The sequence below is a fragment of the Borostomias antarcticus genome (genome assembly GCF_949987555.1).
Source record: "Borostomias antarcticus genome assembly, chromosome: 8".
NCBI lineage: Eukaryota > Metazoa > Chordata > Actinopteri > Stomiiformes > Stomiidae > Borostomias > Borostomias antarcticus.
In genome coordinates, this window is record NC_140241.1 from 6,034,325 (window position 1) to 6,058,862 (window position 24,538).

Here is a 24,538-nt window from a genome sequence, read left to right on the forward strand (position 1 = left end):
TCACCTGTCAAACAGAGAGATCACAGATCTCAGAACACCTTGGCCCAGGTTCTGGTGGGCATGAGACATTGGTATAACAGAGTATCTCTATTACAAAAAAAAGAGTAAACTGATTGGTGAATACATGTGTGGTGTAAACATTGGTAGGTCAGAAAATGAAAGCATTAGTCACTGAGTCATCCAACATGTCACGTCACTGAGCCATCAAACACGTCAAAATCTATTGCCAATCAATGTGATGAGAAGGCATCTGTATGAAGAGTACAGTGGCAAAAACATACTTTAATACATGGTCTGTAGTAGGACTACAATCTTGTACACCGTTAAGCCATTTTTTTTGGTTCAGCAAAAAAGTATTCATACTGTACAGTACATTTTACATGGGCCTCGGGCACCACAATCATTCGGCCAATAGGCAGCTTGAGTACAGTAGGTCATGCTGGCTCACACACAGTTGACCAGCATGGCGTTCTCTTCCAACTGTTTGTCTACTGCTTGGTCCAGGGCCACCAGGAACTTCTCCAAAGACACGGTCGGGGTCTACAGGCAGAGAATACGCATTGGTAAGAGACTGTTAAAACTAACGTCTCTTTGCATTCCACATGTACAACTCCTACCTTTACAAAGAGTGCATGGGCCAAAAAGGGCAGTTTCCTCAGGGCTCTCCCACTCAGCCCTTTGCTCTTTCTGAAAGCCAAAAGAACAACAAAGCGACATTAGCAGACATTCTACCGAGTCATCTTTCCCATGATATACTGCGTTGGCAGATCCACTGTGATTTTCCACTCCGGGTGGGTGTGGTGAGATTCGGGCGGGCTGACACTCACATGGCGATGCTCCGGAGATTCAGGCTGTGCTCAGACACCTCGCTTTCCGCGAAGCTCATGGTCTCCAGCTCGAACATGGTGAACAGCTGTTGCCGGGGGTAGATGATCTGGCACTGCGCACAAACACAATTCTCCTCATTTAGAAATTCTGAGCAAAAGGTTTGGAATGTACATTGTACCCCTTTCATGGTACATGGTACCCCTTTCACCAATTCTAGTAATGAACTATATTTGAGCACCGCACGTTAGGCAAGCATATCATCCTATTAAATACATGAACTACAGTAAGTCTAACCCCAGTGTGGACCATTCACGTTGTGGTTGTGAAAGACATCTCTGGTCCTGACCTTCATGAGCTCCTCCAGACATGAGAGGTAGATGTTGTAGATGCCCTTCTCAGATGGGGGGCCGATGTACTGCTTGATGTCCGCTCTGTCCACGAACGCTAGGTCGATCTTCTCTGTCACATTGGAGGTGGTGAGGATCACCACATTTGGATGCCTGGGATATCAGGGTGGGAAATAAACACTAGTGAGCAACTGGAGTCAAACGAATTGAGTACAATAAGAGGTACATTAAGGTTAATGTTTGGACTACTGCTTCACAAGTGAATAATAATTGAATTGGAATATTATTGACATGTAAAAAACTGTGTGCCCATTTTAAGACCACTTTGAATAGAATTTAATACCTATTTCACAATGGCAAAAAAGTATGAAGCTAGCTGGGTGTTCTCTGATAAGTTCTCACCAGGGGCTACAAAGTTAGTGATTATTAGTTCCATGTTGATTTATTTACATACAAACTGTTGTGGGGGAACCGATTACCGTAAGGCTACTGCTTATTTTGCAGCCTGGACATTTCCCAAAAACATTAAAACATTTAAACGTGATGCAGAGAACAAGTTATTGCAGCATAGAAGTAAATTCCTAATCTAATACATTTTTAAGACCTTTTCTAGACTTTTTCCAGACCTAATATTTTGATTATTACATTTTAGACTTTTTTTTTACCCACTATACACGTGAAACCTGTGTATAGTGGGTAATATGTTAGAATATCTGACCGTTTGATCTGGTCCAGCTGTGTGAGCACAGAGTTGACCACTCGGATTGCGTCTGAGGGTTCAGTTCCTGCCTGGGAGGCGTTCCGTGCTGCTGTCAAACTTTCCACCTGGACACCAAAGAGCAACCAGTCACAATACCAGCTACGCTACGCTAGTACACTCAGAAGATGACCACACATCATAGAGGTTAAGGGTTAAGCACACACTTTTTACCTCATCAATCAGAACAAACACTAGAGCCTCTTTGTCATCTATGAGCTGCTGAATCTTCTGGAACATCTTCGTCACCAGTTTACCACTCTGCAACACAGAGGCATTTCTCTCTTTAGAGCTTATTATTATTATTAACAGTCAACACCACTCAACAACAGGAAATCATTTCTAGCTGAAAGGTAGGCCAGCTTTACCTCTGAGAACCACTTGGAGAACAAGCTATGGCTGTTGATTTCCACAAACTGCCCGTAGGAGTACCTGCAGGGAGAGGAGGGGATGGTAAGATGAGCAGTTCAAGGTAAGGTTACGGGACAAGCCATTTCCTCTGATTGAGGGCTCTCCTACCGGTTCGATAGCCTGATTGACAGTTTCTGGGCAAGGGCTTTACACAGTGACGTCTTTCCTGTGCCCGGGGGTCCTGGATGTGGGCAAGAATACAGTCAAATTATACTGTAGTTTGCCAGAGATGTCATATATTACATATCGGCTATAAATCACATCTGACATTCATATATGTACTGAGTTATTTTCTGATGTTGTTACCATGAAGCAGCACCACACGGTTCCATGCTATCAAGTTGCTGTCTACATTTTTGTCTGAGAAGAAGATTGTTGTTGAGACGTAGTCCAAGAGCTAGAGAAAAGTAGAATTATTATAGAACTATTTCAGGGCAGGTTTAGACAGCAATGGGTATGCATAATAATGAGCATGCATAATTTCACTGCCATCTCCAATGATATTAGTATGTAACCTGTGTTTTGACTCCATTTTCATACACCAGGCTCTCCCAAATTCCATGAAATTCGGCTGCAAAACAAGTCAATTAACATAAAAATTGTAAAATGGTAAATGGACTGCACTTATATAGCGCTCTTATCTAAAGCGCTTCACAATGAAGCCCTCTCATTCACCCATTCACACACACACACACCAATGGCGGCAGCTGCCATGCAAGGTGATAGCCTGCTCATTGGGAGCAATTTGGGGTTCAGTGTCTTACCCAAGGACACTTCGACATATCAGGAGGAGCCGGGATTCGAACCGCCGACCCTACGATCATTGGAAAACCTGCTCTATCTCCTGAGCTACGGCCGCCCACACATAAACACATTGCAAATAACTAATCTTTCACCATTTAGCGCAGTAGTTTTGGGGAAGCATTAAATAATGGCCTACTTTATCCAAAGGCTAGGAAGGTACACCAAATAAAGTTTTCTAAGATGATCTGTGTGCTCCAGTACTCTCCTATTTGATGGTACGTTGGTCCTTATCTGAGACCCCGATTACAAAACTACGTTTTTCAGCGTTTTCCCTGAAAAAGACCTATGTTTGCGCCTATCAATTACACTACCACGGCCAAAACGAAGCTCGAACCCGGAGTCGGATCGATACGTCCGGAGTTACGTTTTGGAGGTCGAAATCCGGAGCTGCCTTCTAGTGTAACAGGCAGATCCAGAGGCTTTTGTAAAAAAAATAGGAATAGGGCTACACTGTTACACTGTGTTCACTTCACATTAAACCAATCAAACAGATGATTTACGAGTTTGAGCTATATAGTAGCCCGAATTTGAGCTATATAGTAGCCTATCTTAGTGGATATTATAGTTAATATAAATTTGGAAATAAAAATAACAGAAGTCACGCAAAAAACAGCAAGCGGATAATAATGCAAGATACTGTATAACTTAAACTGTATTCAATGTTTAGCCTACAGGTTCCCCCCAAAAAGCAGACATTTCAAATCATAACCCAAACAAGAGTAGACACTTAATACAAATAATAATATTCTCTCTTCAAAAAAAGTAACTGGCAAAAAGTTTAAAAGCCTTTGAGATATGTCGCTATACGCGTGGGTAAGCTCCCCAGTTCAGTTTGTGTTCCTGACCAAATAGCTCCTTCATCACACCTGTCTGAACTTCCCAGCACTCCTGCCCTTTTCTTTCTGAAAGCAAATTCTCTATGTAATAATCTAATTCAGTCCAAATGGTCCTATATGTAGTCCTTATAATCAGTTTATTTTATGTCCTTCATCCATTCCCCCACGTTATAGCTCCCATATTAGGACGAGAGGTAGGCTATTGAATGGGTTTATGTCAGCAATCCTGTAATCATTGAACAATAGCCTAGGAATTGCTTTGCTCGCATAAGTCATTGATCAAACATCTAAATGGGAATTGGATATGGAGCTTGGATAACTGGAAAAAATGAAAAGAGGAACTTAGGAAGATGGGAGGCCCGTCTGTGGACAACCCGATGATGTGGTGAACCAAGTAAGGCAGGTCTGATCTATCTAGCTGCGCTCGAGGATAAAGTTGGGTGTCATCTTTTTGGATTCGTCACAAAAAAGATTATTTTGAAAGCAAGGAATACGCACCAGACCTGGAACACTAACGGGGATGGAAATGTATTTGTTACTGTTGGCGTTGGCAGGATGGCTCGACAGCTGCATTTTAAACTCACAACATTATACACTATGCTACTAGCCAAGAAAAATACACCCTTGATTGCTGTAGCTCAAACTCGTAAATCACCTATTTGATATGCTCTTCAATGGTGGTGTGATATGCGTTTGTAATTTTGCGTGTAATCGCAGATCGTTTTCCCTGTTCAAAAACATAGGACAGGCCATGGACCTCCTCCCTAGTTTAATCCAGGCCTGGGAGCACCGGCCCTCATCTCCATAACAGGTTTTAGCGCGTGACCTCTCTCAAGTTTAGAGGCTAGGGGTCACAAAAAGGTGCCAAGGAGACAGTAGCCACCTGCTGGAAGGAGCCAGTGATTGGCTGCAGATAGTTCCTCGTCCTCCTCCAGGTTGAGCATGCTGGGGCCATCATCGTTCAGAGTGAAGATGTAGATGTCCAGATTGCAACTCTTCAGATCAATAGGCTGAAGGAAGAATCCAAACAAAATATGGCACATCATTGGAAAGGCATGCCAGAAACAGTGCTATTATGACACAGTGATGTGAAGACTGTGTTAGATTGATAGTTATATATGGTAAATGGTAAATGGACTGCACTTATATAGCGCTTTTCCACCTTAGCGGCACTCAAAGCGCTTTACAATGGCCTCTCATTCACACACACATTCACACACCAATGGAGTCAGCTGCCATGCAAGGTGCTAACCTGCTCATTGGGAGCAATTTGGGGTTAGGTGTCTTGCTCAAGGACATGTGGACAGTCGGAGCTGGGATTCGAACCACTGACCCTTCGATCATTGAACGACCCACTCTACCAACTGAGCGACAGCCGCCCTTATATAGCTTAACACCTTACCTGTCTCTGTGCGTCTACTATAGCCACCGATGCCACGTGCTTGCTGAGGAAGTCTTCGTCAAATTCACTCCATTTGTAATTACCAAAAACCATGGAATGGCGGTTCAGTAAGGTCAGCACGTGCATCCTCACGTCAGACCGCTTTGCAGTGCTGCAGTCAATGTGAGTCAGAAAGAAATTGGGGTTGTTATCCGTGTGATGGAGTGGTGGACTGGCGGTATAATAAAGCTGCATTAAAATCCTCCTCAAAAATTATATGATATAAATGAAAAGTAACTGTACAATGCTACTGTCTGCTGCCACGTCTTGTTGTCTGTCAAAATCCCATCTGGCAACAGTAAGGCAGGGGTAAACAAAGAGCAACCTTGGTACCTGGGCATACCTTTGAGATTTGACATGAACTTCCACATTGATGTTGATGATGTTGCCGGGGTTTTTCTTGAGGTGGCAAACCTCCATCCTGTCACTCTCCATCCCTTTCAAAACATGCATAGTCATTCAATATCCAAAAGTTTAAAGCTAACGGAATTGACATCCAAAAGGTAATGGCATAGCTACCTAGCTAGCCATGTTAGTCAGCTAGCTACGTTTACATTTAATAAGATAGTGCTAGCTGGTAAATTGGTCCAAAGTGACTGAAAGTGATAGCTAACGTTGGTTTGTTGTAACCTCACTAAACCAGAGAAAACATCTGACGCCTCAGAGTCCTCTAACCATCATCATCAGCTAGATTGTATTCTACGATTATTCGTCAATGGAGTTAACTAACAATGTATTTACTGATTAATCTGTTATTTTGTTTGAATTATGGTTAGTTGATCTGATAGCTGGGGGGTTTACCTGAATGTGTTGTAGCTAACTTTAGCTGCTGTCAGTCGGGATCCGAATCCAGCGCGCGTTTTGCTGACCCGGAAGTGAATGCTTGTGGTTAATGCACTTCTGGTTCTTGGAGGCTTTCCAATTGTTTGACCGTCAGGATCTTGGATTGTATTATTGCACGAGTTTACAATTCGCCTTTGGACATTTTAAAACCAAGGAAATGGGGAAGAAACACAAAAAACACAAACCGGAATGGAGAACTGTTGATGGTAAAGGCGCACCAAATTCCACAGATAGTCTTTGTTCAATTTTTCGACTATCATATAGATCAGCATCTAGTACCTTGCTAGCTTGCTAGCTACAGTAACATTATGTCTTTAGATGGACCAACCAGCAGCATCACTAGCAGCCAACACGTCTCCTTTGGCAAATGTTTTGACTGGGTATCTAGCTTGAGCCTAGGGCATCAGACAGCCAGCCAGTAAGAAGTCAGGCTACTGCAGTAGGAGTGAACAACTTAACAGCCAGCTAGCTACTGTATGCAATTTTTGTTATAGCTTGCTAGTGATGAATGATTATCAACACACATACATCGCCGCACACATTCACAATGACACACAGAGACAGAGATTGTGAAATACTTCACTTGCACCCTGTACTGCCATGTGCAACCGTTTTGTAAAGATCGATCGTTATATTTGCCACAGTACAGTCATGTACAATGAAACGTTTTTCAGCTAGTTCCAGCTAGTGCTCAACAAACAGTAAAGTAGAGTAATAAAGTTAAGGTATAAAAATATGCACAAAAGATAAAAATCGAATACAAAAAAATATAAGAATGATCTGAGAGAACAGATGAAGTTATATAGATAAGTAAACATATTGATCTAGAGAGATTATAGGTGTGCATATTATGTAATATATGTATATTAACATGTGCAGAATATAGATATAGATGTATGCCTGTATGTCACTGAATGTTATTAAACATTGGTTGAGTTAAAAGTGGTTTCTCTTTTTCAGACTATGAGGACAAACCTCTTGAGAAACCATTGAAGCTGGTGCTTAAAGTCGGCGGCAGCGAGGTAACAGAACTCTCAGGCTCGGGTCATGACTCCAGTTACTATGACGACAGATCAGACCACGAGCGAGAACGCCACAAAGACAAAAAGAAGAAGAAGAAGAAAAAGTCTGAGAAGGAGAAAGACAAGCATGTGGACGACGAGGAGAGAAGACGACGGAAGGTGAGGATGAGGAGGATGAGGGCTGCATTATGAAATACCTTTTGTCTGACTATATTATCCTGAGTCCAAACATTCACCCTGACGCAGGAGGAGAAGAGGAAGAAACGAGAGAGGGAGCAGAATGAATCGGAGGCCGCCGCCGCCGGTAGTGGGAGTAATGTGAAAGTAGAGCCTTTCACACTGCCGATTGTGCCAAAGAGTATTGTTATCAATCTTGGCCTGGAGGTGAGTAAACAATCATACACAAACATCTGGATGACCATAAACAAGAGATCGATCGATCGATCAATTGATCGATCGTCCGTAGAGTTTCCTTATGTCAGGAATGTTCTCATGGTGTGGATGATGTGTTACAGCAGCCGGAGGAGAAGAAGAGGAAAAGGGAGAGGTTTGAGATGGATCCAGAGATGGATGAGTTTCATCCCAGTATCAAGGTGGAAGTGGAGCAGCAGGGGGACAGGCCTGTGCGTACATGCAGGACACATCAGGGTAGGAGAGCACCTCTGCCGGCGCACATTCACCTCTGTCTTTGCCATGTCTTCTTGGGGTAAAAATAAAATCAATAAATACCATGTCATGTTGTGTGAGATCAAGATGGCTGCCTGTAGCCTATGTTGTCCTGCATGTGTGTGCCCACTGAGATTGTCTGTCTGTCTCTCTCTCTCTCTCTCTCTCTCTCTCTCTCTCTCTACCTACTCAGAGAGTGAGTGTACTCCTCGTCAGCAGCTCCTAGAACACTTTCTGCGCCAGCTTCAGAGGTGAGGAACATCAAAACTTGGTGGTTGTTACGGTGGCATGGTGGTTACTATAGAGTTCCTACCTTGGATTACAGATTGGAAATTGGCATTAAAGGATAGATCAAACTATGTTCATAGGCTGCAGTGAATCTTGTTCTTACACGGCGACTGTGTCCTTAACAGGAAAGACCCGCATGGGTTCTTCTCCCTCCCTGTGACGGACGCCATTGCTCCCGGGTACTCGATGATCATCAAACATCCCATGGACTTCAATACCATGAAGGACAAGATCACCAGCAACGAGTACAAAACCATCACAGAGTTTAAGGTGAGGGATGATGGTTAGGCTCAATTCTGTACATACAATTGGAACTGGATTGCTATGCTTGATTACCTCATTTGATTTAAATAATGTATTTGCTATGATATCTGATTGGAAGGGAACTCCAAGCTTTTAGTACAAAAAAAACCAACCTGATAGGGTTGTTAGCAAATGCATATTCTAATGGTCTTCCTTTATCTCTTACAGGCGGATTTCAAACTGATGTGTGACAATGCCATGGTGTATAACCGACCTGAAACCGTCTACTACAAGGCCGCCAAGAAGCTGCTCCACACAGGCTTCAAGATGATGAGCAAAGTAATGATTGCTTCAAGAAGGAACCGAGTTGAAATCAGTTTTTCAGCATATGACTTGCATGCAGATCCATTAATTGAATTCATTTTGCCCCCCTTGACAGATGCTTTTGCTCCTGGAGTGCTATTTTCAAGTGTTGCTCCGTCTTTATTTATGCACAGTATTTACTGCATTGCAATTCCCTTTTCCTCCTGGTTTCATGCTCAGATTTGCCCCTGTTTAGTTTTGTTCCCCCTTGCATCGAGCTTGGATTTACTTTCAGTGAAGTTTTTATAAGTATGTATCTCTACAAGTTAGGAAGTGAGAGGAGAAATGAAAGGTCTCCAGGGCAGATCTGTGCTTCAAGAAAAGTTTGTTTTTAACTAATCCCTTTTCCCTTCAAAGAATCGCCTCATCATCACGATCATCATCATCATCATCATCACCACCGACGCACCACCATCCCATTCCATCCATCTGAGCACTCTTTAGCGAGCTCTGCAGATGGAGTAAAGCCCTGCCCTGTGGCTGTCGTATCTGTGCTCTGTTCGCAGGAGCGGCTGTTAGCTCTGAAGCGCAGCGTGTCTTTCATGCAGGACATGGATTTCTCCCAGCAGGCGGCCATTTTGGGGGACGAGGACACTACGACAGAGGTGCCAGCGCCCGAGGTCATCCCCATGCCTGTGGAGTCTGCCAAGAAGTCCAAAAAACAGCCCGTCAAAGACATGAAGGAAGTCATCAGGTAGAGCGGACATCTCTTAGAACATTCTGTGTCTGTATCACATCTGGTCTCTCTTGATCCCAGAGGTGAGGTGAAGTGAGATGTTAGCGGCTCGCCCGCTTTGAAGGCCGGCTTTGTTTTGCGTCGGTTGAGTTAAGCGTGCGCCCGTGTGGTCCCAGCTACCTGTTTGAGCCGGAGGGGAACGCCTGCAGCCTGACGGACAGCACGGCGGAGGAGCACGTCCTGGCCCTGGTGGAGCACGCCGCCGACGAGGCCCGCGACCGCATCAACCGCTACATGCCCAGCTCCAAGGTCCCAGAGCGCTTCAGGGCCCACGGCTTACACTTCCATGTCAATAACACGAATCCTTTTCAATACAAAGACGGGTTAGCAGTAGGGCTGGGTATCGATTCGAATTTCAAGAATCGATTCGATTCCGATTCACAAGGTTCAGAATCGATTATCGATAGATTCGGTTAGTGTTACTAAAACCTGTTTTTTTTAGCTGTAACCTTAATTACATGACTGCCAAGTTATGCAACACATCAATACTACAGCTGGGTATCGATACTGATTTCCAAAAATGAATGAATGAATCATTGAATGAATTAATGAACTATTCATTCCTTCATTTATTCATTCATTCATTCATTAAATAAAAGATCGATTTTGGGATTCATGAATCGATTCTGAATCATTTGATTCAGAATCGATTAATCGTTTTTTTTGTGTTTTTTTTAACCCAGCCCTAGTCAATAACATAAATCCTTTTCAATACAAAGACGGGTCAGCAGTGCAGCGCGCCGGGCTGACCGCACCGCTGACCACTCGTCTGTTCCTGCGCTTTCAGATGGGCTACCTGAGGAAGGAGACGGACGGCTCTCTGTTCTACAACGTCGTCAATCAACTAGATCCAGAGGCAGAAGGTTTGCTTCCCTGAGGGAGAAGTAGAAAGATTCAAGATTCCTTTTATTCGAGTGTACAGTCACAGTGAAATGTTGCTGCCTGCTCGAAGATTATGCTCGATACAGAAACTCTAATACTCAACTATAAATTACAAATTTACAAGTTACACATTTATAAATTAACACATTTACAAATGAACACTAATTACACAGTAAGTACCCTTTCTACGAGTGTATCGTTCATGACGTTATTAAGGATTATAGCACCTCTGTCCGGTTTTACAGAGGAGGAGACCCATCCCGTGGATCTGAGTTCCCTGTCCAACAAGCTCTTACCTGGTTTAACGACGTTGGGGTTCAAAGACGACAGGAGACACAAAGGTACGTGTCATGGTGGATAATATCAATCAATTGTGTAGCATTTCTCAACAACCGGGCAGAAGGTACCGTTGTGTTAGCCTCATGAGACCGTTCTGATCTCACGAGCTCACCTTTGCCTCCGCAAATCAGTCTGGGTTTCCCCCTATCTCGAACAATTAGTCTCAAAATTACCTTTTGACCGGGCCAATCAGGGACTGTGTTCTGACTACTGTTCCGCCCCCCAGTAGAACATAGCCCCTGAGTGGTGTCCATCACAAAACAGTCTCCCGAAGCAACGAGCAGTAACATTAACTTTAGTAGAATAAACACAGCCATAAGTGCAGTATTGCAGAAATAGACTCAATAATAACTAGAAAGGGTGCTCAGAGAGCACAGACCTCCGTCCATGAATGCATTTAGTCAGTGTAGCCAAGTTGAATTGGGTAAACTCGCTCCTCTGTATGAATACTGTCTTGCACCAGTGGAGAGGTAGCTGTTCGGTGGTGTAACTGGTAGCTGAGATTATGAGAGGTGGTCATGTGTGTTTGTAAATCAGAGCACCTGGGTTTGATCCCAGTGTGAGCAAGTTGCGGGAGGAAGCGATACTGACGAGTGACTCACTGACTCCTGTTAGATCAGAATGTGCAGCTGGTGTGTATGTGGACACTCCGGGCTCTCCCCCCGCACACAAATCAAATCAAATTAAATCAAACGTTATTTGTATAGGGCATTTCACACATAGAGGCAACACAATGCGCTTGACAGAGAGCAATGGGGCGGTGGATATAGGTCCCACCCTTACATATTCCAGAGGGAAGCAAAAACCCAGTTCATCCAAGGGGCCAGAAAAGTGAGCTATAAAAATTCTTCCCTGACCTCTCTTAACAAGACGATCAAGCAAGCTCCTGGAAAATGTTTGTCTATTGGCTAAGAAGATTTACAGAGCAATAAACATGGGCTAAATACTTCATATGAGAGACATGACTATCAGTAAATCAGTAGAGTATATAAATAGGTGTTGCCTACTTAGTAGGCCATTATGTGTTACCTATCCCTGTAGTCTATGATATGATATTTAAGTGAATCATATAACAAAACATAATAAGCACTTAGCAGACAGGCTCATAAAGAATGTAGAGTAAACTAGCTATAGCTGCTAAGCAGAAGTGGGGAGACAGAAAGTAGAGAGCCAAGAGTGAAAAGGGTGGGGGGGGGGTTTGGCTGGATAGGGACAACTGGTGACACATAGTGGGATGGAGCTGGACACAAGGATGGCAGGGGGGCCTCTTCAGGAGCCATGGGGAGCCATTAGGAGGACCTTGGCCGGGAAAAGGGGCGAGGGAGGGGGGTGGGGGGGCTCTCCGGGAGACACTAGGGAGGAGAAAGGAAGACAGGGTTAGTACTGTAGCTGCAGTGGGTCTTTGCAGCAGTCGGGGATTTATACCAGTCCTGCAAGAGACGGGATGTCCACAGGACCTGGTCAGAGTTTTAAGAGGGAGCGATATTAGGGAGGAGAGGGGAAGACGGGGTTAGTGGCTGCACTGGGCCTCTACAGGAAACACGGGGGGTTCTTCCAGACTCGGGGTGGTCTGAGGTGACAGAGGGGCATCCACTGGACCTGGTTAGGAAATAGGAGAGAGAGGCACTAGGGGGGGGGGGGGACAGAAAAGGGTTGGTAGGACACAGGGACACGTAAGCAACACAGATAGATATTCAACAGACCATGCCAGTCGCTGGGCAACAAGCATCTGTATATATCTATATATACACAGTGCATAACAGGATATACACCAATGTATATGAAGGATTCACTAGCAGACTGCAGGCTGTCTTTCTGTAGGTCCTGGCTAGTGATTGTATGCAAGACTAAAAAGGTCAATCTTAAGATCTCTCTTAAAAATGTCCACTGTTTCAGCCCATCTTAAGTTCTCTGGCAAGGTGTTCCAGAGGTTGGGGGCATAGAAACTGAAAGCTGCCTCTCCGTGTCTCTAGGTCCTGGCTTTTGGAACTGTTAGGAGTTCAGTACCTAACCACACCCAGTACAAACCCCATGTCTCTAGCGCCGTGCACAGGGAGCTGGCTTCGTTCTAAGTTTTGTTTTCACACTGAGTTTGTGGAGAAAAATAACTTTTCACTGTTCTTCCGACTGGATTAGGCAAACGTTTTGTTACACTGATTGACTGAAAGAGTTTGTCTGTCAAGGCAAGTACTCCCGCCCACTGAAATCGTTCTCGATAGGGGGAAGACCAAACTGATCTGCGGAGTGACACTGAATGTGAGCTCGCTAGATCAGGATGGTCTAACGAGGCTCCAGTTGTGTTGCCATGTGTGGTTATTATAATACAATTTTCCATATTTTGAAAACTATTATGAAGAAATTTTGAAAGAGTGACTTACTCGGGGACCAGTTAGGCCAGGTTTAATCACACCACACATTTTTATTCAGAGAAATCAACATGTCAGTGTGGTCTGGTGACAGTTGGGACCTGAGGCGATTCACAGCGTGTTTGAATCGGATGTGATTTCTCATCATTCCAGTCGAATGGTTATATGCCAGTTTCATCGGACACAACCTACATGAAACTTTCCCCATCGTCTGTCAAATCAAAGTAATCCCAAACGTTGCCGGTTTTACAACCCCGACATAGCCGCGCCGCTCAATAACGCTTCCTCTCGTTTAGTGACATTTCTTAGCAGTGCCTACAACACCCAGAGCCTTCAGAACAACTCCATCTACCCGGACCTGCTGCCCGACGAGATGGACCTGCTGTACTCGGCCTATGGAGACGACACAGGGGTGCAGTGCGCCCTCAGGTATGGGCAGACACCACGACTCTCGCCTTGCTCATCAGTACAGTAGCCTGGCCTAGCCTTTTTGATAATTTCACCAGAGGCATCATGGGCTTGTGGCCGTAGAAACTGAGCGCTGTCCCTCCTTGCCTCAGGAATCCGTCATCTTTGCGATGAGTTTGTATATTTCTTTGTCTTTCAGCATACAGGAGTTTGTGAAGGGTTGTGGGAACGTGACCAAGCGGCTGGTGGATGGGCTGCTGGATAAGATGACTGCAGACGACCACTCCAAAGCCGTTTTCCAGATTCGACAGGTACCTCGCTTTCGTGAAGATGGGGAACGCACGTCACACCTTGTGTTGAGGCGCACATATTTGAGGATCCTTTCTTGCGTGTAATCTTGTACGTCGTTGTTATTCTATTTCAGAAAAGAAACATGATGTTTAAACCAGATGAAATGAAGAACAACATATGTGACATGCAGGTACGGTGGGGTGGTTGGTTTCCTGTCACGACTGTGGTTTGATTAAGGTTGAAATCCCAGCTGAATGGAGCATTGATGTGATCAGGTTGTAGATGGGACCGGCCTGGGAGATGGTGGCTCAGTGCTGGACTTCATGTCGATGAAGAGCTACTCTGACATGTCTCTGGATATGTCCATGCTCAACACATTAGGTAAGATTTGGAACCGCAAAATCCGTTCCAGGTCCCAGGGGTGGGACTCCGTGAACAGGTAATAGATGAGAATAAACGCTCAAAGATGACGCTTGTTTAAACAAAAGTAACTTTTCTCCTGTCGTTCGGCTGCTCTAACAGAGCATCTATTTATGGAGTTCCACCCCTGGGACCTGTAACACTTGGCTCTCATTTCCCCTACATACCTAGCAGTGCCATCGTCATTTTCATCATGCCCTCTAATAGCGTGATCACCATTGTCCTCAGTCTCGTATCTTGTGAATGAAATTCAAGTATCACCAATGTGTTGCACCCAATTTCTTTCTGTTTTCCCACTTGATTGATGTTTTCTGAGTTTCTCTCAGTTTATTCTTTTAACCTCTGTGAAACTGCCTTTTCATCCGTTCCCAGAGAATCCCTGTTTAGATAGAACATTTGGTTTGTGACATCACTCCCCTTTACCCTTTGCCTGAGTGCACGTCACCTCCCTCTATACGAAGTTATAAAAGAGTCTTCACGACCGAGTCCCAGTACTCTTGACTAAGGATACATTTCCTGTTTTGAGTCCAACGTGCAAATCGTAACATAGAATAAACTTATTGTCTTTGTTTGAAACCAGCTTGACCGACCACTCGGCGTGTTCTTGAAATCTAACCTAAACCAAGTAAGATTTTTCATTCATAATCTCTGCCCGTCACGTCCTCTTGGCTCCCAAGGCAAGGCGGTAAAGAAAGAGCCGGACCACGAGGATGGCCAGCAGCACTTTGACGAGGCAGCCAAGCTGCTGCAGGAGTTCCAGGACGCCCAGGCGGACAGGGTGGGCTCCAGGCCGTCCTCCAACCTGTCGTCCCTCTCCAACACGTCCGAGAGAGACCAGCACCACCTGGGTGAGAAGTGCCGCTCAGGTCGGAACGCGTCACTGCGTCGCTAGTTCCACAGCTTTGCTGATGGCGCTCTTCTTTTTTTTTTTGTTATCCACAGGGAGTCCATCCCACCTGGGGGTAAGCGACCAGTCAGAGATGGTCCACGACCCCTATGAGTTCCTGCAGTCTCCAGAACCAGGCTCCACGGCCAACAGCTGATGCCCTTACGCTGGGTTATAGCCCTGTGACGTCCCGGTGTTGACCACAGTGAAGCTCTGGGGATAATAAGGAACTCAAGCTGTTGCAATAGTTCATCATGATTGTACCGATTGTGCGCAACACTGCTAACAGTTGTTTTTTGTTTTTTTTATACTGTATTATATGACCTTGAGTTTTTGTTTTAGACTGTTTTTATATTGCTTATGTAGAACTAACGACAAGAACGGTATGGTCATAGTGGTCTGGAGCTCCGCTATGTCACAACATCTAGTCCAAGCTTGGAGATGAGCCAGATTTCTCATGCTGTAAACCACCTCTCACAGTTCCCATTTGTATTGTATTTACAGTTATGAAAAACTGTATGTTTGCTTATACATATTGTTTTATGGGCAAAGATAAACATGTACTTCTACAGGCCAACTAAGAAAAGATCCAGTTGCTCTGAGTGTTGATAATCTTGGCTGTTTTTTTCTGTACAGTTCCAAATTTGATATGTCTTGAATGGTAACAAAACGAATGTACAGTACTACACAATACATTGAATTGCCTGTGTCTGTTGTTGGACTTGTATTCTCTAAGTTGTATAACAATAGCCTAATACAAATAAATATAGGGAAGTAGGACTAGCAGGAACTAGCTGAACACAGCTTGCTAAATCCTGTCAGGTAATGCTGAGCCTGAGATAATGGCAAACGGGAAAGCACAGCAAATCAGTCTTGTTTAGAAAACAGAAGTGTCATAATTCACATTGTTTCTAGTCTGATTTTAGTTCTCCATTTTCACGGCGGTTTATTATGTGGTGTTGAGGATAATTTTTCAGTCCAGACGGGCTCCTGCAATCGGACAATCGAGTATTGAACTTTTATTTTAAATAGAGTAGTAGACGTGAAAAAGTCATGAATAGCCGATCTTTAAGTACGATGTAGCTACGTGGTCAGAGCTGCTCATTTGATTTTGACAGTACTTACAGACGCGTAGAGGGGAAAGGCGCATCTTCTGTAGACAATTGAAAACTGGGGCATGCGCATTTTTGCGGGGTCGGTTTCCATGGCGCTGGACCTGAGCGATAGTTCAACTTCTTCGACACCAGTGGGGAGCGTTAGCAAATCATAACAAATAATATTATGTAACTTTAAGCTATGTTTATAGTTGGTATGCAATAGATTTCAACCAACGCGAGTGATTGTGATGGGTCTATGAGGAAGCCTAGAGCCCTGTCAAACTAATTAACTGCGTTTGAATTTAGCCTAGCCTAGGTTCCTCTACAATGGGCAATCAAGATCTTGGATTTTACCTTTTCGTTTGATTGGTTTTATTGATGACAATTTTGAAAGCCACTCAATGGCAAATGTGAGTATGGACAAACTTTACTTGAAACTTGTCTTATTTGGAACAGCATTGACGCATAGGCTACATTGAGAATTATATGATTGTGGTAGAAAACATGTAAGGTGGCTAAAATAGATTGATAGGTTACATGTAACATGCCTTTTTACACACAGAAGTTACGTACATTGTCATATCGGTTTTGTGTCAACTTGGACTATGTGGGAATGGCTACGTTATTTGTTAAGCAAAACCGTGGACACAGCAAACGTAGGATACACATCTGACTGGCAGAGTGATTACTGCTCTGCTAGGCAACCGATTTCACCCCTTCCTGCCATTCGAGGAGCCGGAGCCAAGCCTCTGTCAGAAATGAAGATGGCTCCGTTGTGCGTCAACTTTTTGGCCATTATGTCCAGAAATAGAAACAAAAGCTAGGTATTATGACTTAATACTAGGGGACAGATGGACCCTTTTAATGGAACCAATGGAACTTTCGGTTATAGGGCAACGACAGCTTGGTTAAAAACTTCACTGTAAACATAGGACAAGTCACAATGGCCTGAGAATGGTTCATGTGATGCTGCAACGCTCTGCAACCTGTTGTTTAGGGCAAGATCCTCCTTGTGTAACGTCTGTTTAAATTAATAGGGTAGGATATTAAGACGTTATTACTAATGGCAAGAATACACAGCTGCTGATGCCTGTGGGGGTTGGTGAAGGCATCACGCTCAACTCATTTCCCTAGCAAATGTGATCACAGCTGGAGAACTGGAGTAGTAGTAGGCCTAGTTAGTGTCATGCATTAAAGTTTGCCACAAAAGATCCCATTCATTATTGATTGCTTGATTGCTGTGTCAATACCCTTTGTGTCCTAGAGCTGCTTTGGCCGGCGTCTGAGACGCACAGCCCCTACACACGGCAGCAGCAGAAATGAACTGGTCGGCCCTAGAACTGTCCCCAGGGTCAACGGCTGGTCCTGGCCCCCTCATACCTTCCAGTTCATCGGGTGGTCTGTCTACAGCTACATGGCCATCGTGGGCTTTGGTGTCTACATCCCTCTGTTGCCGTCGCCATGGAGCCATGCTGCTTACGCTGTATCCTTTACAAGGAAGGAACTCATGTTCTAAGTGTGCAACAAAGTGTCATAAGAACTCATAAGAACTAAAGGACGATCCACAGGTTGTGTCTTCTCGTGAGTTCTTATGAGACTTATTAGACTGCAGGCCATGCTACAATACATGTCAGATTTGGTTCTTTGTCACGATTGCTTGTTGTCCCATTGACAACAGCAGACAACAACTGCTCTTTTGTTTTTACAGTAGTTGTTATGCTGTATGATGTCAGCACTCCTTGTTCGTAGGCGATGAAATTGACTGTGGACATAGAAACAGTTCATTCATTCAGGCTTGAACATTACATACAGGGATGCTTTTGTGTACAGCCGTGGTGTCTGCCGGTTCTGGTTCTATGGATGGATCTGTTGGCTTCTTATGAGTCGTATTCAGCATACTTTGGTCATGTTGTCTAACCATTAGTCCATGAGCCAAGACCACAAAAGCTCTAGTTTACAGTTTGGCATGACGACCATTGCGGATCGCTAAGTGGTCATGCGCTGAATATGTGGACACCTAGAGCGGAAACCTGAGGGTTGCATGTAGTCCATTTTTGGTGTTATGGGACTTGGTGACTATTCAGGCTGCTTAAATCCAACCAGTATATATTTTCCCTTATATTCAGGTCCCTATATTAATAATAATTGATTCACCGTAGGAATATGATATGCATGTCTCAGAATTGGATGAAAATCACAACATACCCATGAAACAAGTTTTTTACTTCTCTGGCGAGAACAAAACATGTGGTGTACACACAATTAAACTAATGAGCATGTTTCTTATGTCACAGAGAATTTAAATCACAAATGCTTAGTTTGTCAAGTGTGAGAGGCCCTCTCCTTAAGATCAATCTGCTATTTCAGGCCTCTGTTTCAGAGTCAGGCAGTTCTGCTTCCGTGGTCATGGTGTCACTGAGGCAGGAGGCGTGGAGGCACTTGACCGGAAGGTGTGGTCATATTTCTTTGACCGATGTTCTGCTTCGTCATTTCTCTTAATCGTATATTTAAAGTCGTCTGGTTCTGTCAGTGTGGTATGTCCTCAGAAACCCACCTTTGTATTCTGGAGGAAGATATTGTTATGCTATTGTTTAGAATTGACCACCACTCCCTTTTGGAATATTTGCAGATAGGAGATAATCATGACGGACCACAATCATCACTGTTTTGGGTTTGAGGATAATCTCCATAATCTTTTCTTCCTTTGTGATCAGGGTCAGAGTAGTTTGATTTTATTACCTGAAGAGCGCCCTCTGTTCAAACTGGGTGGTCTCATTAACGTGTCATTCTATGACTGGCTACAGATAGATGTGATAATGTGGGTTTATCTTGAGCTGTTTAAGTTCCGGTTCTCACTTTTACTGAGATGCTTGTAAACCCCCTCCCCTTTGCAAAGGATATTAATAAAACTGATTTATGCTGATGGGGAAACAAGACTTTGTCTTTTTAGAATTTATAAGAATAATATCCACAACAGAGGGCAATCAAGACCAGGAGGGCAATAGCCTAGAAGCCTTTTCCCTCAGGCTATCTGGATCCATCCTGAATGAGGACAGTCTGTTGATCCCTGGACTTCACTCAGTAGCTATACTCAGCACAACAGCACCTTAGATTTATACTCGTTAGAATATACATATCTACATTCTGTAAATAAACATGTCGATCTACATATCTATAATATATTCGATGTATAATACACATACTCTCTAGATCCATATATATACTTATCTGTTAAACTCAACTGCACAATTTCATCTGCTGTCTCAGCACATCCTGTATATAATACTGTATACTATAATATATATATATATATATATATATATACTACAAACTAGGCGAGGTCCAGCCTGGCTTATGTGTGTGGCTGGCTTGTTTCTGTTCAGGATTGGTAGAACAGAAGCTAGTCATGCCACTGAAATAGCTGTGAATTGAAATGACATGAAATCATGTCTGAATGAAGATAGGTCTTGTTGCCTGACACATCAGTTCCAAAACGTAAACAACAGCATTTGTTTAGCTACATATAGACTAGAGGAGTTTCGCTTGCTCATTGTGCACATTTTAAGATGTCACTGCTCATTGTACTGGTATGATGTGGCATGTGCGTGATGTCAAATACAATTTTGACTTGACTTGACAAATGATGAACCGATATCATCATACCAATAAATAATGTGGACATAAAGGATGAAAAAAATTGCGAGAGGAATTTGCCCACCCAGATGATACCCGTAGGTGGTCTGACTCAGGGACTATATGATGTGTGATCGTAATATGTCAAGAGTTTATTTTCCTTGACCTTTTCTCTCTGCAGCTGACTGCTATAGCCTTCCTTGTACATCTGATAACTCATATTGCTGCTGTGACATTAGACCCAGCCCATGTCAGTGTGAGGGCCAAAAAGGAATACTCCAAAAAGCTGCCTTTCTTCGACAAGAAGAAACAACCACATGTCATCCATGAGCTACACTGTTACCTTTGTGATGTCAAGGTGTATGTATCTTGCTCAAATCTTAGTTTGAAATATTATACCATATTACTATGATATAATAAGCGATGTCTGATCAAATACATTGTATGTTTTCATTCAGAAAGTGAACAAATGAGCGAAGCATATATTTTTGACCAAATAATTTCTGTTCATTTTCAAAGGGGTGCTAGAGTTAAACACTGCAGTGTCTGCAATAAGTGTATTGAAGACTTTGATCACCACTGCAAATGGTTGAACACGTGTGTGGGTGGAAGGAACTACTGGTATGTAGAAGTACTGTGGGGAGAGTTGGCCCATTCTGAGGCATCAGTGGCTCCTACATGTGTGAGGAATATTCCGGGTGTCCATTCCTCTGGGTGTTCTTCTTCCTTGCCCTCAGGTACTTCTTCCTGGCTTTGGTGTCGGCTACACTGGCTGTGTTTTTGCTTCTGCTGGTAATCTTGTTCATATTCATCCAGCACTACCTGGACCCTGCCAGCCTGAGGACTGCGCCGCAGTTTGACAGTGAGTTTCATCCGGGATATTGGCTCATGGTGTCTGGTTTTTCGGCCATCAAATAGTTCCCCTCAGCTCTAGGCTATTGACACCTGGCTATAGATACTGCATGGAGTTGGATTGCTTAACACTGACTTCATTTGGCGCCATGAAAACCAGTACATACTCTTGGAAGTTGTAAGGATGCTGTTTTGCTGTGTGTGTGTGTATTCTGTAGTGGTGCCCAGTAATGAGACGTGGCTGGTGTTCTTGCCGCTGGCGCCTGTCGAGACGGGCTCCGCTGGCCTGCTGGTCCTGGCCTTTGTCACTGTCATCATGCTGCTCATCAGCCTGCTGCTGCTGGGACACCTGCTGGGCTTCCACATATACATCTGTGAGTTACACACCACCACGGGATGATAGTTACACACCACCACGGGATGATAGTTACACACCACCACGGGATGATAGAGTTACACACCACCACGGGATGATAGAGTTACACACCACCACGGGATGATAGTTACACACCACCACGGGATGATAGAGTTACACACCACCACGGGATGATAGTTACACACCACCACGGGATGATAGTTACACACCACCACGGGATGATAGTTACACACCACCACGGGATGATAGTTACACACCACCACGGGATGATAGTTACACACCACCACGGGATGATAGAGTTACACACCACCACGGGATGATAGTTACACACCACCACGGGATGATAGTTACACACCACCACGGGATGATAGTTACACACCACTACGGGATGATAGAGTTACACACCACCACGGGATGATAGTTACACACCACCACGGGATGATAGAGTTACACACCACCACGGGATGATAGAGTTATACACCACCACGGGATGATAGAGTTACACACCACCACGGGATGATAGTTACACCCCAACACGGGATGATAGAGTTACACACCACCACGGGATGATAGTTATACACCACCACGGGATGATAGAGTTACACACCACCATCGGATGATAGGACGCTGCAGTCCTTGTAGAGACAATGTCTGCGGCAGGCAGCAATGTAAACAGAGACACACATGCTCAGAACAGACATGCTAAAATGTCTTTCCACCCGTCCTCGTGACTTTGCCTTGTTGTTTGTCCATGTAGTGACCAATCACATGAGCACGTATGACTACATCATCAAACAACGGCATGAAGCCAGCAACCGGGACGTTGAGGCAGGAACACCCAAGTCCTCCAATAACAACAGCAGAGCACCACAGGTCAGACGCCACACCCCACACACACCCCACTATGCTGCCTCTTAATGTCCCGGTTCACTCTCTCACAGTATTACCGTATGGCATCTGACAGGGTCCTTATCTGTCCCTCTAAGCTTTCTCCTCGTCAGTCATGTACTGTATGGATGCCTGAATTGACTATTGGGGACATTGTCACACTGGACAGTTGGATTACTAAGTGATGTTGCCGTTGTTGTTGTTATTATTGTTATTGTTGTTGTTGTTGTTGTAGTTGTTGGTCATCACAGAGGAATAACTATTGTGTTGCTTTGTTTTTGTTTGGACTTTTTTCTTTTAGGATCAAGAGATGCCCATTGACTGCGAGGCCTCATTGTCACACAGTGTGGGGTATATGAGTCTACTATGGAATCATGGGAACAAATAATATGTACTGTATGGTCAAGACCACTGCTCCTTATCTGTGTATGGCGTTAGGCAAAATGGCATGATTACTGTAGTAATATAACTACAGTCTGTAATTCACATCTCTGTTTGTCCTTGGTTCCTGCAGTACCTGCAAGTATGAGGATAAAAGACCCATTGCAAGTCGACTCTCCGAATCCATCTGCACTGAGGTCAGCAATGTGCTATGTCCATAGAATAAGCATATCATATTTGATCAATGTGAAATATCAGCGGATTGTTTTCTGTTTCAGTTGGAGAATTTTAAAAGAAGTGCTGAGAAGGAAAACAATTTCTCCTATGGCACAGAAACGACCGTGCACAGTGTGCCAGGTGAGAGTGAGTTTTTTCGAGTGTTAAGCAGCATCCTGACACCTAACGCTGACTCCGGTTAGCCGGTGCACTCTTGACGATGGTCAGTGTAACTAAACCAAACATTCGATTGATGTAGATCCCTAACTGCTGTTTCCGTGGTGAAGGTGAAATAGCGATGGGGGATGTCGGTGGCTGGAGGCTGGATGGAGTCGAGGGTGAGGGGGCGCGGCGTGCGAAGCAGGCCAGTGTGCAGTCTGTGGAGGGCATCCCCGTGATCCAGGACCCCCTGGGCAGCTCCGTCAGGGAGGGCCAGGAAGCTCATCTGTAGCTGGTCTCATGTTCATTTGACCAATTCCGGAAAATAGGCCATGTTTTTATCCTAATTTGCAAATAAATATGCAAATATGCATATAAAAATGTATGTGGTCATTGTCTGTCTTTTCAACTTGCAAGTTGGCCACACTGTGGAGCTGTTGACTCTTTAAACAATAACTCATGTTTTATGTATCCTACTACTAATGTCATAGCTTATAGACATGCCTTTCTTTAAAGTACCATTTTAACATGAACATCTATACTGGAGCTGTACAGTAGCCTACCTCTGTGAGAGCCTTTTCGTATCGTCAGACTGGAATCTAGTTATATAATCTTGAAGTCCAATCATTACTACTGGTTGTGTAACACTTTCAACAGGTTAGTGCAGTGGACTTCAGAAAATTAAGTAGGCCTATCTCAGGGCAAATCTACATTTTAGGGTTAGATCTTCCAGAGGTTAAAAGGTGATTTTCAAACCCATTAACTGACATGTTTAATTTGAAGAAATCTGAACTGCTTATCTGTTTGATGACCAGGCACAGGACCTCAAGATATCCTGTGCTCATAGGAAGGTCCTGGAAAACATTTTTGTAGGCTAATGTATTTGTACACATGCAGTGACCCCGGCCCTCTGGGCTGCTTCTAATTTGTTGCTGTTCTGATGCATATAAACAAGGGTTTATATTTAGGAATTGTTTGTTGAATTGAAAGTTCCGGGGTAAATCTACTGTGGTCACAGCAGCTGATGGGTGGGTTGAGCATTTCTGCTGATGATGTGCTTAGCAGATTGGTAGGCTACAGAATAATAACGCAATACTTTCTGCTTTATTCCAACATCACACAACAAGGCATTGAGAGAAGTTCCCACAACGCGGTAGAGTTCCTCACAGCCAATCAGCGGGCTGTATGTCTGGTAGCATCTCTCAGCGATTCAGTCATCAGAAAGGTTCGAGCACGACAGCGGCAACAGTATTACCACGCTCTGGACAGAGCTCCAACGCTCACAGCCCCCGACGCGCAATTATGATATTGTGGAATTGACAACTGACAGCAGAAGGTAAATGTAGCTTTCAATACAGATTACGCGTGTCATCCTTTATATTCTGCAATCAATGCATTTTATTTACAAAACAAGCTTCATGTCGAAAGTTGTTTTGGTGTGTGATTTGACGTTTGACACCTCTGCCTACGGATAGTAGCCTATCATTTTGACGTCGTTGTATTGTCTGATTTGGTTTCGGTTTGAAATAATCCTATTTCTTTAAATCACTGGCTTTGGAATTATGGAATAAAATTAACTTCATTGTGATATGGTATCAATGTTGATCAATATTGCAGAAAATGCGCGAGCTCATGTATTGTGGCAAAAACAGGCTGAGTACGATGCTGGATAATAACAATGATCACGTGGACTCCTATTCCGTGTTAGAGCATGCATCTGACATTTCCCAGTTTATGTAACACGTCGCGCCAAAAAAAC

At 44.0% G+C, this 24,538-nt stretch overlaps 3 protein-coding genes across 9 annotated transcripts; 2 read left to right on the top strand and 1 right to left on the bottom strand.

The window, feature by feature from the left end:
- Nucleotides 1-444: 444 nt before the first annotated feature.
- trip13 (thyroid hormone receptor interactor 13) lies at nt 445-6,359 on the bottom strand (the record flags this gene model as incomplete). The annotated part of the gene is made up of 14 exons (XM_084442368.1): nt 6,226-6,359; nt 5,768-5,861; nt 5,386-5,536; nt 4,867-4,993; nt 2,859-2,914; nt 2,650-2,740; nt 2,452-2,524; nt 2,301-2,364; nt 2,107-2,193; nt 1,894-2,000; nt 1,175-1,328; nt 828-940; nt 618-687; nt 445-540 (listed from the first exon to the last, which is right to left on the bottom strand). The coding sequence occupies exons 2-14, from the start codon at nt 5,857-5,859 to the stop codon at nt 445-447; spliced, it is 1,281 nt and encodes a 426-aa protein (XP_084298494.1). The 5' UTR covers nt 5,860-5,861; nt 6,226-6,359.
- On the top strand, nt 6,340-15,852 carry brd9 (bromodomain containing 9). 7 transcript variants are annotated; one of them, XM_084442363.1, is made up of 17 exons: nt 6,340-6,473; nt 7,228-7,448; nt 7,536-7,673; nt 7,805-7,937; nt 8,149-8,206; nt 8,369-8,513; nt 8,715-8,825; nt 9,416-9,543; nt 9,702-9,834; nt 10,373-10,448; nt 10,692-10,808; nt 13,469-13,601; nt 13,780-13,891; nt 14,005-14,061; nt 14,147-14,252; nt 14,969-15,139; nt 15,234-15,852. In XM_084442363.1, the coding sequence occupies exons 1-17, from the start codon at nt 6,425-6,427 to the stop codon at nt 15,332-15,334; spliced, it is 1,989 nt and encodes a 662-aa protein (XP_084298489.1). In that variant the 5' UTR covers nt 6,340-6,424; the 3' UTR covers nt 15,335-15,852. The 7 variants fall into 7 exon arrangements, with proteins under 7 accessions (XP_084298489.1, XP_084298486.1, XP_084298492.1 ...); XM_084442360.1 differs by having other exon boundaries at nt 14,147-14,251; nt 14,959-15,139; XM_084442366.1 differs by having other exon boundaries at nt 10,713-10,808.
- Nucleotides 15,853-16,675: 823 nt separating this feature from the next.
- zdhhc11 (zDHHC palmitoyltransferase 11) lies at nt 16,676-23,071 on the top strand (the record flags this gene model as incomplete). Its single annotated transcript, XM_084442072.1, has 11 exons — nt 16,676-16,684; nt 17,539-17,757; nt 20,089-20,267; nt 20,427-20,528; nt 20,645-20,769; nt 20,978-21,133; nt 21,893-22,008; nt 22,325-22,374; nt 22,538-22,601; nt 22,683-22,761; nt 22,908-23,071. 11 exons carry the CDS (start codon nt 16,676-16,678, stop codon nt 23,069-23,071), a joined length of 1,263 nt encoding a protein of 420 aa, XP_084298198.1.
- Between the last annotated feature and the right edge of the window lie 1,467 nt (nt 23,072-24,538).

Coding starts and splice junctions, on each gene's coding strand:
- brd9 (XM_084442360.1), top strand. CDS start 6,425: ATGGGGAAGAAACACAAAAAACACAAACCGGAATGGAGAACTGTTGAT. Junction 9,544..9,701: donor GACATGAAGGAAGTCATCAG/GTAGAGCGGACA, acceptor GTGTGGTCCCAG/CTACCTGTTTGAGCCGGAGG. Junction 15,140..15,233: donor GAGAGACCAGCACCACCTGG/GTGAGAAGTGCC, acceptor TGTTATCCACAG/GGAGTCCATCCCACCTGGGG.